This window comes from Pocillopora damicornis, chromosome 8, assembly GCF_964200805.1.
Source record: "Pocillopora damicornis chromosome 8, jaPocDami1.2, whole genome shotgun sequence".
Classification (NCBI taxonomy): Eukaryota; Metazoa; Cnidaria; class Anthozoa; order Scleractinia; family Pocilloporidae; genus Pocillopora; species Pocillopora damicornis.
In genome coordinates, this window is record NC_142677.1 from 5,543,816 (window position 1) to 5,561,028 (window position 17,213).

The 17,213-nt window shown below is 37.0% G+C and overlaps 2 protein-coding genes and 1 long non-coding RNA gene across 3 annotated transcripts; 1 reads left to right on the plus strand and 2 right to left on the minus strand.

Annotated features, from left to right (window-relative positions):
* The first annotated feature begins 204 nt into the window (after positions 1–204).
* On the plus strand, positions 205–6,231 carry LOC113664246 (2-phosphoxylose phosphatase 1). Its single transcript, XM_089214386.1, has 4 exons — positions 205–618; positions 2,613–3,215; positions 3,729–3,936; positions 5,559–6,231. Exons 1-4 carry the CDS (start codon positions 492–494, stop codon positions 6,115–6,117), a joined length of 1,497 nt encoding a protein of 498 aa, XP_089070512.1. The 5' UTR covers positions 205–491; the 3' UTR covers positions 6,118–6,231.
* Positions 6,232–7,039: 808 nt separating this feature from the next.
* Positions 7,040–10,672, minus strand: LOC113664222 (EF-hand domain-containing protein D2). The gene is made up of 3 exons (XM_027179814.2): positions 10,405–10,672; positions 8,855–9,002; positions 7,040–8,529 (listed from the first exon to the last, which is right to left on the minus strand). Exons 1-3 carry the CDS (start codon positions 10,563–10,565, stop codon positions 8,257–8,259), a joined length of 582 nt encoding a protein of 193 aa, XP_027035615.1. The 5' UTR covers positions 10,566–10,672; the 3' UTR covers positions 7,040–8,256.
* Positions 10,673–12,185: 1,513 nt separating this feature from the next.
* Positions 12,186–16,395, minus strand: LOC113664245 (uncharacterized). Its single transcript, XR_016189123.1, has 5 exons — positions 16,299–16,395; positions 15,290–15,494; positions 14,522–14,573; positions 14,127–14,190; positions 12,186–12,290 (listed from the first exon to the last, which is right to left on the minus strand). It is a non-coding gene; the product is annotated as an uncharacterized LOC113664245 (long non-coding RNA).
* Positions 16,396–17,213: the final 818 nt, after the last annotated feature.

The window sequence follows — 17,213 nt, forward strand, 5'->3', positions numbered from 1 at the left end:
AGTCGTCGAAAGCAGTATTGCTAGCACCAACCAGATTGCAAAGGGTATGTTGCTCGCACTAATCAAATTCGTTAAATTCACACCCACCAATCTGTTCGCTATAGCCTGCGTGCAGACCAGCGCAAAACGGGCGTTACTCTGCTCTTGGGAATATTTCATACGAGTCGGGGAGAGATTTACCGAGGGAACTGGGACCTCATTTTCAGTACCATAACCCTCGTCATGTGTTGTGCACTCAGTCCTATTACCATCTCTTATCGATCGATTTCGGACACTACCGTCTGTTTCCCGATGCTGTCGGCCGATTTCGGACGCATCCGCCTGTGTTCGGATATTAGACTGCAAACGTGGCGAGTGTGCTGCGCGTGATCAACGCGCGTTAGTCGTGTTGATCACGGGCTTTTGAAAACAGGGAAGTCCTGGGTTCCATTTCAACTCGGTTGCTTTCCAATGTGGTTGAATGCCGAATTTTTCGACGGTACTTAAAAATAATGATTCCTCTTACCATAGTTTCGATGAGAAGAAGATTTTATTACATGAAGTACAAATTCCAGAAAGCAGGCCGTCTCTGGAAAGGGATTATCTTGGCATCTTTCGGAGTATTACTATGGATTTGGGGTGAGTGCTTGAAAAAATATCCTTAGAGATTAAATTGATCAAAAACTAAAACTGGAAAATCCTATTAAATTATGTTTACTAACTAGTTTTAGAGCAGTTTATGGGGCTTTGTTTGGAACGTCTTGAACTCGATGGATAAAATTCTGAAAGAAGGAATCTTTGCCTTTCATAACTCGACAACAGGTACCGTGCGGACTGATGCTAATTTCCGCAACCATATGACAGGCTGAAGAATGAAATCCTCGTCATTTGAGCGTTTTCCTCAGTTGTCGTGAGAAATAATTGGCTGTAACGACTAATACGTAACAACTAATGCAGAGTCAACTCATTTATTCTGTTGTTTAGTAAATTTAAAATTTAATGCGATCGTAAAATTGTTCATTCAGACTTAAAAGTTATTTAAAAGTAAAGTTGTTTCGAAATAACTAAGTTTAGGAAGTTGTTGTTTTGCATTAGGGAAAGAAATTGTCTAATTATTTTTCAAAGATATTATCACCCTTTCCACTCCCTAAAGAAAATTAATCTAGTGTGATGGGAAATAAAACACTTCATGGACATGATGAACTCTGTACAAAGAATTAGAAGCAAGAGAAGTGTCAACTTAGTGATCTTGGGATGTGAAGGTTAGGTCTCTACTCTAGCCTGGTGGCCCATCCAGCAGTAGCTTTAACCCTTTACACCCTAACATCGGTATGCATATTCTCCATACTGTTTTCTTAACATTTCCTAAGGTGCTGACAAGGAGAATTTATCTAACAATCTAGAGCTTATTTAGTTGGTGATCAGTTCCTTTATTCTCCTGACCTTAATGTTTGATTCAGGGGTGATATGGTAAGGAGAAATTAGATGCCAGTCACTCTTAGCGGTTAAAGGGTTACATCCCAGTTTCCAAAGCATAGTAAAGCCACTTGAATTCTAACTACTTCCCTCTGAATGGGATGCTAGTTTATTGCAAGGTTACCCCCCAATATTTCATTAACCTTCCCTGACAGTTCATTTGTACCAGGGCTAAAAATTGGCAGTCGCATGGTCGCCAGTGGTGATTTAAAACTGACTAGGGCCACCAAAAGTTAAGGTTTGAACACCTGATGTGCAACTATGCCACAGAATTTTGAAAAGTTGCAATGTAAATTATGGGAAGTACAAAGTTAAAAATAGAACTCAATATGTAATTTAATTGGACTACCTTTCTCTTTGTTTCTTTGCCTGGACTCTAAGATCATCCATTTTAGTGAATTTTTATTTCTGAAGTGGAAATTCCGAGCTGTTTTAACAGTGATTTCAAGAGTGATCCACATTCACAACATATATATGCCATTTTGATTTTGTAGTTGCCATGTGGCTCTGGGCTTTTGTGTTCTTTCCTTTTAATTAATGCTCCATTAAAAAACCATGGGGCATTTATTCAAGCTTTTCATTTTAATCTAGTGGAAATTGAGGGCAACTTCATTTTGGGATGAGCCACTAAGAATTCAAGGAAACTGGCCCAACTGGCCACCAAGCACTGGAGTTAATTTTTAGCCCTGTTGTACCCATTTATACTCCTGGGTGGAGAGAAGCACTGTGAGGGTAAAGTGTTTTTCTTAAGAACACAACACAATGACTTGGAAAAGGTCTTGAACCCAGACCTCTTGACCCAGAGTCCAGTACACTGATCATTAGGTCACTGCATTTCCCATGATCCTGGAGTGAGGCTGGTGTTAACCCTTTACCCCCTAACATTAGTATGCATATTCTCCATACTGTTCTCCATATGTATCCAAAGAGGCTGACCAGGAGAATTTGTTTAACAATCAAGAGCTGCTTTAGTTGGTGATCATCTCCACTATTCTCATAACTTTCATGTTTGATTCAGGGATGATATAGTAAGGAGAAATTAGATGCTAGTCACTCTTAGGGGCTGAAGGGTTAAATCAGGATATGTTATAAGATTAAGAAAACACACCATTACATATACTAATTTAAATACTTACTGATATTTTTGGTATTGACAGTGTGGAATTCATCCAAGTCACCATCCTCTTTTGATGAAACAATATCACCAGGGATGATATTTTCAAGCAAAGTACAACAATATATTTCACACTATTGTAACTTTCCCATGCAAACTTCTGGTAGGGAAGGATTGTTAAACTTGGAGAGTCATCTTAACCAACAACGCTTTCAACTAGAAATGACGCAGGTACTTATTCGGCATGGAGACAGAGCCCCTGCCATATATGTCCCAAACACAGACAATAGCAACTATGATTTTGATTGTACATTCAAAACTTCTGATTACAACAACAAGAAAATGTTTGAAGAATATTCACAATCAACGAGACATATTTCCCCACGTGAATTTGTGAGAAATGTGAGAACAAGCTTTCACCTGGTACCAACATCAGGAAGCCGGTGTAAAATTGGTCAACTGACACAGAGAGGTTTTCTTCAGCATTTTGCTCTTGGAAAACACATGAGAACAGCTTACAAAACCTTAATAGATTCTGGTATTGAGTCTAGCAATCTCCATGTGCGATCAACCCAGGTAACAAGATGCGTACAAAGTGCAGCTGCCTTTCTTTATGGCTTGTTAACAAAGGATGCCATTATGAATGGTAAGCAGTTACTTTTAAAAATCCTTCTTTACTCATTCATCCCCAAGATCTCTTAAGCAATTCTTCTCACTGTCTGCCATTCAATTCTTCTGATTTTAGTTTGGAGAATTTGGTATTGGATCCACTAATAATCTACTAATTGATATTTTTCTGTATTCTCATCACCTGTCTGCTTGATACTGTATTGATATTGTAAGGAGAAATTCTGTCTTGGTCTCTCTTGAGAGTTTAAGGGTTAAGCTATTATGGCCTTAAGTTTACTTTTGATCATTGCTTTTTTGAGTGCCATCAAGCTTAAGACAGGTTTTACTGATGTAGTTGTGTAATTCACTTTAGACCTTGGAGGGCATAGAGGGGTCTGTTCTTTTTTTCCGTAGGGAGGGTTATGCTTTTAAAGAAATGAGAGATTAGAGTTTACCTCTTGAGAGTCTGGATTCCTGAGAGTGGCATAACAAACACCATATAATTGTAGATTAATTATAAAAATAAATGATTCTTGTTTTAACATTACAGAAAGGGTAACCATCAACATTACTTCAAATGGTTGGTTCCAAGAAGATGACAATGGAACTCCTTATAAGTGTCCATCATTGGGAAGTCGTTGGCATCAGTACAAACAGAGAAGTGACTACATCTCAGGCTCTGCTGCAATAGAACCAGTAATGCAGGAGTTTTCACGGCTGTTGAGGACTCCAAGGCCATCTCTAACAACCATTGGATTGTAAGAATTAGTCTCTCTAAAATATAGTTTTGTGTCCTTCAATGAGCATTTTTATAGCATACAGGATCTGACGTTTACCCTTTCACTCCCAAGATATCTTTGGTAATTCTCCTTACTGTGTGCTATACAATTCTGGTGATGTTAGTTATGAGAAATTTGGTATTGGATCAATTAACAATCCTCTAATTGATATTTTTCTTCATTCTCATCAATTGTCTGCTTGATATTGTATTGATACTGCAAGGAGAAATTCTGTCCTGGTCACTCACTTGTAAAGAGCTTTACTTTCAGTCACTTGTTGTAGTGGGATCAGTCACTTTTTACTAAACAATGGAATGGCCTAAAGTTAATTCATTATAGTAAATCTCAAGTCAAGTCAACTGACCCAAACAGCTTGAGATGGTCAGGCTTTAGGTTGGGGATGAGGATCTGGATAGGATTCCTGTCCAACACTAGTTACTCCCTCCCCTCCTCAGCCTTGAACAATATGTAACCATTTATTCTTGACTAGTCTCCTGGGTGCTGTGTTAAAATTTTTATTGGCTATCTTTATTCTTTTCCTACATGAGTTCCCCTCCGAAAAAACAACTTTCAAAAGGAGACTTATTCCATATTGATGTCAATATTGAGAGGGTACCACAACCCCCTCTTCCCCTCCCCTCCCCTCCCACACATGCGCACACCCCTCCCCTCCCACACATGCGCACACCCCTCCCCTCCCACACATGCGCACACCCCTCCCCTCCCACACATGCGCACACCCCTCCCCTCCCACACATGCGCACACCCCTCCCCTCCCACACATGCGCACACCCCTCCCCTCCCACACATGCGCACACCCCTCCCCTCCCACACATGCGCACACCCCTCCCCTCCCACACATGCGCACACCCCTCCCCTCCCACACATGCGCACACACACACAAACACATACTTTCCTTAAGAGAAACTCATGATTAGAATGATGAGCCTTCATTATTGTGGAATCACTGCGGCAAGGGTTCTTTTAGTCTGGAAAGTTGGCTCAGCTCCTTGCAAAAAACTTGCTTATCTCATAAGTTTTTACTTGTGGATATGCACTGCATAGGATTTGGTAGTGGGGGGCTTCAATATACAAATTTCATGGCATAAGCATGGCCTTAGGAGTCTGAGGAGAGCATACATCATATCAACCCTTTAACTCCCATAAGTGACCAAGACAGAATTTCTCCTTACAATATCAATACAATATCAAGCAGACAAGTGATGAAATACAAGAAAAATATCAATTAGGGGATTATTAGTAGACCCAATACCAAATTCTCCAAACTAATATCACAAGAACTGTATGGCAGACAGCAAGAAGAATTAGTAATGAGATCTTAAGATAGTAGATCAGTAGTTTTAATATAGTGAATTGATCCTACTTGTTTCTTGGAATCACAGGGTCATTGGCTTTACTCTATTCACTGAATTTTCTTATCATATTTTGCACAGTTCTTCCACAAATTCACCATAGTGTCACTTTGATTAAGTTTAGGAAACAAGATGCAAAATGTGTTTGATGCCCTGATCATATAGAAATCTGCAACCCTTTGATTAGTTCATTTTTAAATTCAAAATACTTTTATTTTATTATTTCAGTTTGACTGATGTAATATACACTCGTTACTGCCATAATCTTCCTCTCCCTTGTGGGCCTGGAGGTTGTGTGTCACCTTTGTTAGCAGCCCAGGCAATGGATTTTGCTGCATGGGCTTTTACACAGAATTACACTGCAATAGCTGATGTGGCGTCTCATCCGATGTTGATCCAGATGGCAAAAAGAATGTTTGACAAGACTCGACAAAAATCTGCTCTTAAATTTGTACTGTACAGTGGTCATGACAGCACTGTTACACCACTTCTGATAAATCTTGGAGTTCATGATGATACAAGATTGACTCCATATGCTACAGGTGTGGTATTTGAACTATGGAGGGACACTCTTGTAGACACCTCAGCACAAAAAGATTCTGCAGATGGTTTTTATTTCCGAGTTCTTGTTAACGGAGAGGTAGTCACCAACAAAATGAAATTTTGTGGTGATTCATTGCTCAAAGATGAACTTTGTCCTGTGAGGGAATTAATTTCATGGCTTTCTGATGGTGAAGGTTTTGAACAAATGGACAAGAAATACAAGTTACTTTGTTCAACAACTTGATTCTGGCCAATGTAAATATACACGTTCTTTTTATTTATTTATATCCACACCATTGTTGGCATTGTACTTTTTGGACAGTCTGGTAACGAATAAACATCTACAACCCTCTCCTCACAGATGATGTACACAGTTAGCTTAAAAGGTAAGTTTCCAGTACAACAGGTGACTGCAGAAGCACTGTTACCCTCCCCACCCTTACCAAAAGTTTTTGTCAGGGTTTCTTTTGACAGTATTCCATCATCACTCTTTTAAGAATACAACAAATTGACCAATAACCTGCCAAGGGAATCAACTTGAACCACAGGAAGCCAAGTGGTCATTCTAAACTATAGTGTTATGCATTTATCAATTCAATGCTTTAAAATCTCTACCCAAATCCTTGCCCCCCCTTCCCCCAGCATTTGAACACTGCACCCCTCTAGGGGAAAAATTGTTCACCAATGCCCCACCCAAATGTAAGATTTAATGGTCAGGTTTTTTTTTCAGTTCCTCCTCATTCTTTATACGACATTCCCAAAAAAATTGAAACATTTTATTTTATTCCACTGAATTGTAGTTTTTACCAAGAGCCATACTGGAGACTAAGTAACACAAGAATTCTGAGGAAAGCTTTTTTTTTCTTAAATCCTTCATCTTTTTCTTAGTTTCCAAAGGCAATACATTTCTCCATACAAAATTTCTTGTGTAATAATGATGTAGTGTAGATGTGGCTGCATATCAACCTTGAGCTATCTGTGCCTGAACCAACTATTCACAAGTCAAAAGTGGCTCTGTAGATGTTGGGTGTCATCTAGTTTTGTTGTGGATTGTGGATCCTTCATGAAAATTGTAATGATGTGGACAATTAAAAAAAACACACACACACACACACACACAAAAAAAAACAGGCTATACATTAACATTGTTACTTAAATCAATATGGTTAATAGAAAGTAATTGTTTATTGCTTTAAAAATTCAAAACAACTCCTGTGTTCATATAAAATATCAGAAATGGAGATTCCAAAAGCTCTATCAGCTAAATTATGATTAAAATACCCTTGAAGAGTATTAATTGTGAGATAATTGAATTTTCATGCAGAAAAAATTCAATCTTCTTGTTATCGGAATCACTAAGTAACAAAAAACCTTAACAATAAAAAAATTCATGTAAAATGTTAATATCAACACTGCCTAGTAATCCCTTGCAATGGTAGTTGTGCCAAATTTGAAACTTAAGCAATAATTTCAATGATTATTACATAACCATTTCTTCTTAATTCTGTTAGTTCAGCTTATTAATTTAAAAATATCCTTTATCTCTCCCTGTCTGGTAAAAATATACTGGTCTAATTTAAAGTCACTCTTTCAGCTTTTTAACAAGTTTTCCTATTATGAAACTATTACTAAGACTCAAAGAGCAAACTAAATAATAGAAAACTACTTGTTATATCCTTAATTCCCACAAGTGACCAAGAGAGAATTTCTCCTTACAATATCAATACAGTATCTCACAGACAAGTGATGAGAGAAAAGAAAAATATCACCAAGGGGATTGTTGATCCAAAACCAAATTCTCCAAACTAACATGTTGAGAATCGTATGACAAACTTTAAAGAGAATTACTAAGAGGTCTTGGAAATGAAAGAAATCTGGTATAAGCCAACACCTCGTTATACTGTTCAACATGCGGAACTTATAAATTTTTATTAATTTGTAATAATTTGTCCTATTGAATTAATCTTGTGTGCAATCAAAGTCAAGCCAGACTTGAAAATGGAAAACAGCTTTTATTAAAAATTCACCAAAATAAAAATTGGGTATATTAAATGGTGCTAAAAACAGCACCAGAGCTGTAACAGTAAAACTGAATTGCTTGTAATTTCTTCCTGTGTTTTAAAAAGTTAATTGAAAACCACACTGTTAAATCAATTTAACCCTTTACCTTCCCAGAATTGATTAACGTAGAAATTCCTCCTTACAACATCCATATATTAAACAACAACCAAGTAATGAAAATACTCAAACTTGTAAGATAGAAGTTATTTTGATTTAAAACCAAATTCTCCTAACTAAGTTACAAGTAAAAATGTAGCCATTAGAGGAAAGAATTAACTATCAGATCTTGGGAGTCAAAGGGTTAAAGGCAAGCATGTTGCATTTAATGGGCTCCAAAAGCTGCTTGCTTAGCCTTGAAAGCTTGCTTTCTGGCTTTGGCCTCCTCTGCTTCCTTTTTTCTTTCTTCTTGTTCTTGGCGAATTTCAGCTTCAAACTTGTTTGATGCTGTTTGTTCTTTCACCTTGGCTTCGAAAAACTTAGCTGCACCCCCCACACCTACTTCATCCACATTGACCTCAGCAAGTCTAGCTAGGGCACTCAAGCCTGAGTCTTCCAGAAGTTCACCAGCTGCAGCTTTGCGGAAGATCAAGAGAAACTGCAAAATGAACAAATAATTCAGTCATTACCATAGCATCATATGTCTGATAGTTATTAAATGCTTTGAAAGGTTGAGAAAAACTTGAATGGCTCCTAGCTTTATATTGTTAACCCTTTAACTCCCAAGATCTGATTGTTAATTCTCCCCTCTAGTTGCTACATGTTTCCTTGTAAATTAGTTCCAAGAAGTGAGTGAACATTATAAAGGGTTAAAAGACTAATCAAAGATTCTTCAAAGACCACAGTAGAAGTTATTGAAGTTTCAAAAATCCTCAAGAATCTTATGGAGATCTCTAAAAAAATTATTGGTGAGAAGCACTTACCTCCCTGAATGAGACTTTTCCATCATTATCTTCATCAATTTCTGCTATCATGGCTTTCAGTCCAACATGTGTTTGAGGAGCCCCTAATTTTTCCATCATCTGCTTCATTTCCATGAGATCCAGAAAGTGATCATTTTTTACATCATACCTGAAGTAAAAAAAAATTAATGATTAATACAACTTGACTATCATCTGGAAAAGAGCCCTGTCCTGCTCTCTTCTATAAAATGGAGAAGGACTGAGGGAGGAGGTCTGGACTTGCAGAGACAAAATTTAACCCTTCCACTTCTAGGGTAGAAAAAAAATTATTCTTAAAATATGTTTTTAATTTTCAAGCAAAAAGATTACAAGAAGAAAAGAAAGTAGAGGATATTGTTAAATTTTATACCCAATTCTTAGAGCTAAAAATGATAAGAAAACACATGGTATACAGTCAAGAGTAATGATGTTTAGATCTTGTTGGTGAAAGTTAGTTCTCCATTTTGTTTACTGTACATTCCTTGTAAATCGTTGGGAGAACCTGGAGTCATGTCAAAAAAACATCCTCCAATTAATATTATTCTCACTTCTCCCTACCTGATTGCTAGATAATGTAGTGATAATGAAAAGAGAAATAACAGTCACTCACGATTTTCAGGTGTACATCTTATCTAACTGCCACAAAAAAATTGCCAGACATATAGAAGCTCAAGATCACACAATTTCTACTGTTGTTATAATGATAATCAAAGTCCTTGAAGCAAAATCAAGTTTTCCCCCCTTCATTTTCCGTCTATTTCCTCATCTTCTTCTTCCTCTTCCTCTTCAAATACTCTCCACTTCTCGTCCTCATATTTGCTATCACCCCTTAGTCAAGGAAAGAGAATGCCCCTCTAATTGTAGCCAAGCTAATGTTAATTAATTGTCAACTTCCTCTATAATCCTCTGATCAGAATTCAATGTCGTTTAAAAGATCTCCTTCGGAATTGTATACCTAACAAATATGACTATGTAAGTTTGTCTCGAATTTAATCCCGGAACACGAATTGTTGAAGGAACTTGCAATTAAAACTCGGATCTGGTCTCCCGCTGCTCCAATATTCTGCGATTTTTACAACAAAATTAAAAACAGTTTTCAACGTTTTCAATAATTTTATTTGAATCATTTTTGAAAGGAAGTCATAACATGATGTTCTCAGTCACAAAAGAAAAAAATTTGCATACGACTTCCACCAAAACATAATTTTAAAAAATTAACCGGAGCAAGGCTAGATGCTCTTTTGGGTGAAACAAGGAGATATTGTTGCCTCAGAAATGTAAGAGCAGCAGATCGATATAATAAAGCAATTCTCTCAGAGAGGAATTAAATATTAGTTTCGAAACTAGGAAGTGCCTCATCGAGTACGTGTGACCTGTGAAATTAAAACCCCAAGTGCTATCAATTACGGATAAGATGGCACGGAATGAGAAAACAGAACAGTTACTATTCCCCCTGGGCTAACAAAGGCCAATCCTTATCGTAACTCTTCTTCTTTGTAAACAAGAGCTTTGTAAAATGAACCAACACTCACTTCTTGAACATCTTTTCGAAATCCTTAATCTGCTTCCTAGTAAATTCTTTGAACTCAGTGTAAGGATTGAAGACTTGTAGCTGCCGTCTTGGCGCGTCTTCGTCTTCATTCAAGGCCTGGCGACGGGCAAGCTTGTTGGCCAGTTCGTTTGTTTCCGACATGTTGTGTGCAAAATTCTGTTCCCTTCCTTCAAATTAAAACGGGAAAAATACACGAAGAAGGTACTACACACCCCCAGGTAAGTTCGTTCTTTGGAATGACTGCTCCTAATTCCAGCACATCCCTGAAAGGTTCTTTTGAAAGGTACCCGTTGATTGGACGGGATCATTAAAAGGATATAAAACGGTTTTTAATTGGCTGGTGAATATGTAATCGAAAGTAAAGTTTAGCTTCAATACACTTTCTTCTATGTGCAAACAATGATTTGCATACGCGACAAAAATATGTAATATTGTTTACTGAAGCGCTAAAACCCCAAACTAAATTTATTCCTTTTATGGCGTGTTTATAGCTCCAGGCAATTTCATTCGTGATTAATTCAAAACGATGTGCCACAAAGACCTGCGCCTCAAACATTTTTTGACAAGAAAGTCACGCCTGCAATTTCACGTATGCTCGCTATAATTTAATATTTTTGTTGGAGAGTTGAATCGCACTTAATCAAAGGAAGTAGAAAAACAAAGGAAGTAGAAAAATAAAGTTAATATCCTATTAGGGATAGCCTTCCCCAAGTTCGCTGGTTCCGTTTTATTATTTCTTGTCCAAGTAATTGTAGTAAGCTCGTATGTTCCTGTCCCTCTTGAGATTTCAAAATAGCAATCACCATGAAAATTATTCAAACATTTGATTTCTTAAGAGCCATCCAAAGATTGGTTCGTCTAAGATGACGTCAAAACTGTCATTAAAGCCGTGGCCACAGTTTTTCTCGGAGCGTCTGTGCTTAGAAAAGCTTTGCATTTCACAATGTGCCATTTGATCTCCATATCTAGAAATAATATTCACACCTTTCTTGGGTATTTCACTGTCTCTCTCTTTAGTGAAACTCTGGCTGATGCAACTAAGAAACAAGACCAGCAAGTTATGACAATTATTTCCTTTATTTCACCAGTAACTGTTCATAACATTTAAGAGAATTCAGCATCTTCCTAAAAAATTTGTCATATTCAATTGTTTGTAATGATTTGTTTTTCTCTATCAGACTATCTTATCAAAGCATGACTGGATTGCAACTGTTGTTGAAAAAAAAAAACTATTATAAAGCATTTTTTTGTAACATAACAAACAGTTTAAGATTAACAACTTTTTTTGGAACAGCAGGGCCCCAACTGTTAACCCTGTAGCTCAGCTGTAGGACCTGCTCGTGATTGTCAAAACATTCCTCCACCATGTGTTGCTTGAGCATTTAACACAATGGCATCATAACACAACCAGAACAGGAACAATTGCAAAACCAGGTACAGGATTAAAGTTGGAGAAAGCAGTTTTTCACATGGTAGCCTAAAATATAACTCTTTCAGAGAACATTACATACTGACACAATTATCACAGCTGAGTATTAGTGTAAATTAATACACCATTCAAAATTTAACGAACTAAACTTTAATGTGGTGAGAATCCATTTATGGGAATTTAATTTATGATTCCCCTTCCTTTGCAGCACACCCACAATCAGCCCCGGCCACTGATGCAGATTCTGTTTCATCCTTCTTTGACTCATCAGATTTGATTCCTAGGACTTCAAGGATTTTTTCATTGGCAACATGGTCTCCTGGAGATGCCTGTTTGTGATCTAGAAGAACTTTCTCTCCACCTGCTGTCACTATCAGCATACCACCATTTTGCATGCCATCACCTTTCATGTTTCCTTTGATTCCCAATGAATTGGCCTACAACAGCACGAGGAAACAATAGGGTGTTTAAATAAAATCATTGTAAGCCCACAATGCTTCATTTGTAGGAAATAATATATAGATTTAGCCAAGCCTAAAAGCAGAGCTCACATTTTTTTTTCCCCCCGCACGACTCAAGGGCACAACACCCTGCCCCAGCCAGGACTAGAACCTAGGTCATCCAACTTGGAGCCCAGTGCACTGACCACTGCGTGCCTGCAGTACAGTTGACCACACATGTTAAAAGTAGCACCTTGTACGGTCATACGGTTGTACATAAAAATTTTTTCAGCTTGATGGGTTACTACTGTTTTGTATAATTATGGGGCTATGCTCTGCAAGTTCCGCTATTAAGTGTGTGACAGTCAAAACTAAGTGGGTGACTTTCAGTTAACATTACAATTGGTATAAAGATATCCATAGTGGTGACATCAATCATACCGCCTTAGCAACTTCAGAAAGGGTGTAGTTATAGGAACTTTCTAAGCATTTGTTATCAGAGTTGACAAGACATTGAGACATAATGAATGACTAGAACTGTGACCATTAAAAATCAAAATCTGCATTTCCAACATGTTCAGCCTTGGACGTATTCCTGAGTCTTCCAAGGGGTTTGCCTCATTGAAATTTTGCTTGAAATTGTCCCTTTTTACCCATAGCAAGTTCTTGCCTTTAGAAATGAAATCTAATCACACTAACCAAAAAAAGGTTAGAATTTCAGCCGAATTATGTTCTCATTTTGATCATGTTTTATCATTGGTCAAAAAGTTCTTGGAGGAGGCATGATGAATGAGAAATGGGGCCTGACAAAAGGCTAATGTTGTAGCTTTCATATTCTCCTTTAAACAAGTTGGTGTCTAGTTGCTTCCCTAATTATTTGATTTAATGCTCTAATTTGATAACATTGTTAATTCCATGAATATTCATTTAAGGAGAAAAATCTTTATTGAAGGCAAAATTACAAGAGTAGAAAGGCCTACCAGCAAATCCCTATCATTTGATAGGGCAAACTTCCTATGGGATGAAACCTCTCACAAATAGAGGAATAAGATCTAAGCCCTTCATTAATTTTTTTTTGGTAATTTGTATTTAGTTGATTCATTCTTTGTTTTTTTCATACCTCATCGTAGATGTTTTTTTAAGCTTGCTGGTGTTGTTCTTTGCCAGCTGCATCTTCATGCATGTTTCTTATATTGCACATTATTTCACAGTCCTCTTGTTTTATCTTTTATGCATTATCACTTCTTAAGTCAGTTGACTTAAATTCATGTTTTTTGTTATTCTCTGTTTAAAAGTCTACAAGCTATTCAATTTTGCAGGTATATATCTGGTGTTATCAATGAAAGTATTTTTTTTTCCATTTCACTTCCTTTGTATTCATTTGTTGTTTGTAATTGTTTGTAATTTGTTTACCTTAATTGGTTAACTCAACTCTCATTTATGTTTTTAGTTTCAACCTACCACTACTACTGCTGCTGTCTAAATAAAAAGTATTTTAAGTTAAAAAGATAACATTTTCGCTGTCACAAGAGATGACTATGGAGTATTGCCTTCCTGTACAGAATGCAAGTCATTACCCATATCACCCTTGCAGTTTGCTAGTAATCATTTGCACTCCTGGAATGGACACCATAAGATACAAATGTAATACCCACAAACACAATACAAGAACACTCTGGCCAGGGCCAGTGCCTGCTCTTTGATAAGTCAATAGTATAAGCCACCAGGTTCTAAGCTATTGCATCTCTCAAAAATTCAATATAACCAAAATTTGATTGAAAATATAGGGAACAAAAATGAAAAACAAAAGCAATATAAAAGAGCAATGCTTGCCTTGGATATTGAGAGTCGTGTCTCTTTAGCTGCCAATCCACCAAAAACATTGATAACATTATACCTAAAAAAAAAAATCAAACATAGTCCAAAAAGTTAAGTGAAAGCATTTAAGTCTAGCAATTTGATTATATTTATCTTTCATTCAACCTTAGGCCAGCATAAATGTGAAATAAGTAAGAGAATGGTGTTAAATAGAGGTGACCAGAATCAATGATGATGATGATAATGATGTTTGTCCTTCCCTAGCAAAGATGACCATTGCTTCATGTATCAGTGGGTGTTGCAAGTGCAAAGATGACTGAAAAGTCCAATCTTAGCTCAAAACAGTCTGTCACAATGCAGACATGGGATCACCAGAGGTGGGCTAGGTAGAGATGACAGGAATTACTTACCTCTTGAATCCCAAATCTTTGTAGATTTGTTGTTTAGCATCAATGTACAACTCTAAGGAAAGACCACATACTCCATTTTAGGCAATCACTTCAAAAACAATTTTTGTCTAAAAAGTCATTACCCTAATGGTCAACTAGTTTACTCCAACTATGGAACCCTGAAATGGAAATTTTATTTGTTCAATTGAAAAAAGTAACAAGGTGGGTTGCTGGCATTTGAGAGTGACAAAATTGCTGACAGAGATTTACAAAAAATAAAAAAAGAAAGAAACACTAGACAAAAAGGTAGCTCCACCTTACAGGGAACATTGTATCCACATTGAGGCATGTGAAATCTAGTTGAGCATATTTACACGAGCCTCTGACGTGAAGATTGGGTAACCACTACACCCACATGACACACACTAAATGAATCGTCGTGTCTATTAAGCTTCACGCTTTTTTTTGCAAAAAAACCATAAAGATTCCATGTTGCTGTGCATCTGTTCGGTAATAGGTTACAGATGACATCAGAATGTGGAGAGAACAACAAAAAAAAAGGCAAGCAAAGAGCAGCTAAGTGTCATTGATGTTCTAACCAAAGTCTTTTGTGATCTATTACTGAACAGACCCACTGCAATAAGGAGTCTATTTGTTTTATATGATAAAAAAGCAAAATGTTGTCAATGGTGACATCATTTATGCATCTGCCATGCAATAAATCATAAGTACGAATTAATAAAAATGCATGTATCATTCAGAAAGTTCAACAATTTTTTTTTTCCAAACCTCCAGTGAAAAACTTTTTTTCTACGAATTCTTCAAGACCTAATTCCTCAAGGCCCACACCGCACAGTCGTACATTGTGTGCATCAAGCTGTGATTTGACCGAACTAAGCTCAGTCGACCACAGCCTGCACAACTGTCATCCAAAGCGACGAAGAAAAACTACCACTGCAGTTTGCTTGGCCCATAAACTCTGCAGCTCAACCATCTGATCAGAAATAATAGTGAGTTCACATGATAAGTTAAAAGCTCTCAAGGAATTACAAAGAAAAAAATAACAAAGAAAGTGTATGGACAGTTATTCTCAATTGATGGATTTAGGAAAGATGATGCCACCTGGGTAGTTCAAGATATCAAAGGTTGAAATACTGGTCATAAAGTCCATGCTATTTATAACTTTGTCATAGGTGAAAGATCTTCATGGAAATTATAGGGGAAACATTAGATGGCCTGAAAGTTTGTGAATTCAACCATTCTCTCAAATTGTCACCAAAGACAATAACTACTATTCAAGTTTTCCATATTGACCCATAACACCCTCACCGATATTTCCATGTCAAATAAGGTTCCACACCCAGTTTTCATCTCTAACTCAATACCCAAAATCAGTCATTGTAGTGCAAATAATTGGAAAAAATTGCTTGAATCAAATCATTCAAATCGAATCAAAGACTTGGAAAGTAAATATGTTGATTATGGGCCATATTCCGAAGAGCCAAGGAAATAAGCTGAAACTCACTCATGGACTCCTTGAATATTAGTACTGTAAGAGTTACGTAACAGAAGTAACTTTAAGAAAATTGAATGTTGCAGAAGGAAATGATTGCACATCTTAAAGAGAAAATGAGACTTGTAAAGGTTGACACCCTCACATTAGGCTGAGTTCAGAGCGTCGGAAAAGTACAAGTAATCTTTCGAAAAGCTTTTCAAAGAGACCTGTAGCTGTGCACAATTTTACGATTGTGAAGAAATTCGTTTCTAAAATGCTTTCACTAACTGTTAAAGCTCTTACCTCTCCAGTAGAGACACATTTTATGAGATTTTGAGCGATTTTACTCAAATCCATGGCGATTTGACACCAGAAAGCACAGTATAGTTGCGTTCAAGATGAGAACATACCGTAAACCTGAGCTGTCTTGTCCACAATGGTCACGTGATAAGAAATGGCCCGCCTTGCGTGATGTAACGAATCAACTTAGTTTCAACTTTTTGTAGTGGATTTTCTTTGTAGAAATACAGCCTTGTTACACACGGATCTGTAAATATAGTACATAAACATTTTTCTATAAAACATTAACTTGTAAAGGTGGTCCTGTAAGAAAATGACGGGAAAAAAAGAAGAAAAACGCGTTTTTTTAGGGGGGAGTCTGTGACGTTCGGCTTGTCTCTAACGAGGTGACAAAATACATACACCCGACTTTTATTAGAAATTATGTGTACCGTATTTCAGGGTCGGCCAGGGGGGGTAGTGGAATACCAATATACCCGAAAAAAAATCGACAAAATACCCCAAAATACCCCAAATTCCTCCAAATATACCCAAAAATAATCGAAGCTTTGAATACTTTATACCTGAAATTCAAAGAAAGTGATATACTGAATACCCATATTTAAGCTGCAATATACCGTATACCCGATTTAAAACACCCCTGAATACCGAATACCCAAAAACCCTGGCCGACCCTGGTATTTGTCATAGGGGGCGGATGTAGTCAAGATCAACCATCTGTGAGAGGAATGAAAAGAAAAAAATGCCACAACAATTGTTTGTCAGTTATATTTTTAAGTTCCCTCCTAAAAAAAAAGACTTTTTTTGTACCTCTTTGTTTGGCTGAAAAATGATGGTGTTGGGTACGGAGTTCTCCAAAAAATTTGGACAAGTTCTTGTTATTTACTTCCTTGACTTACGATCCTCATTTTTGTTATT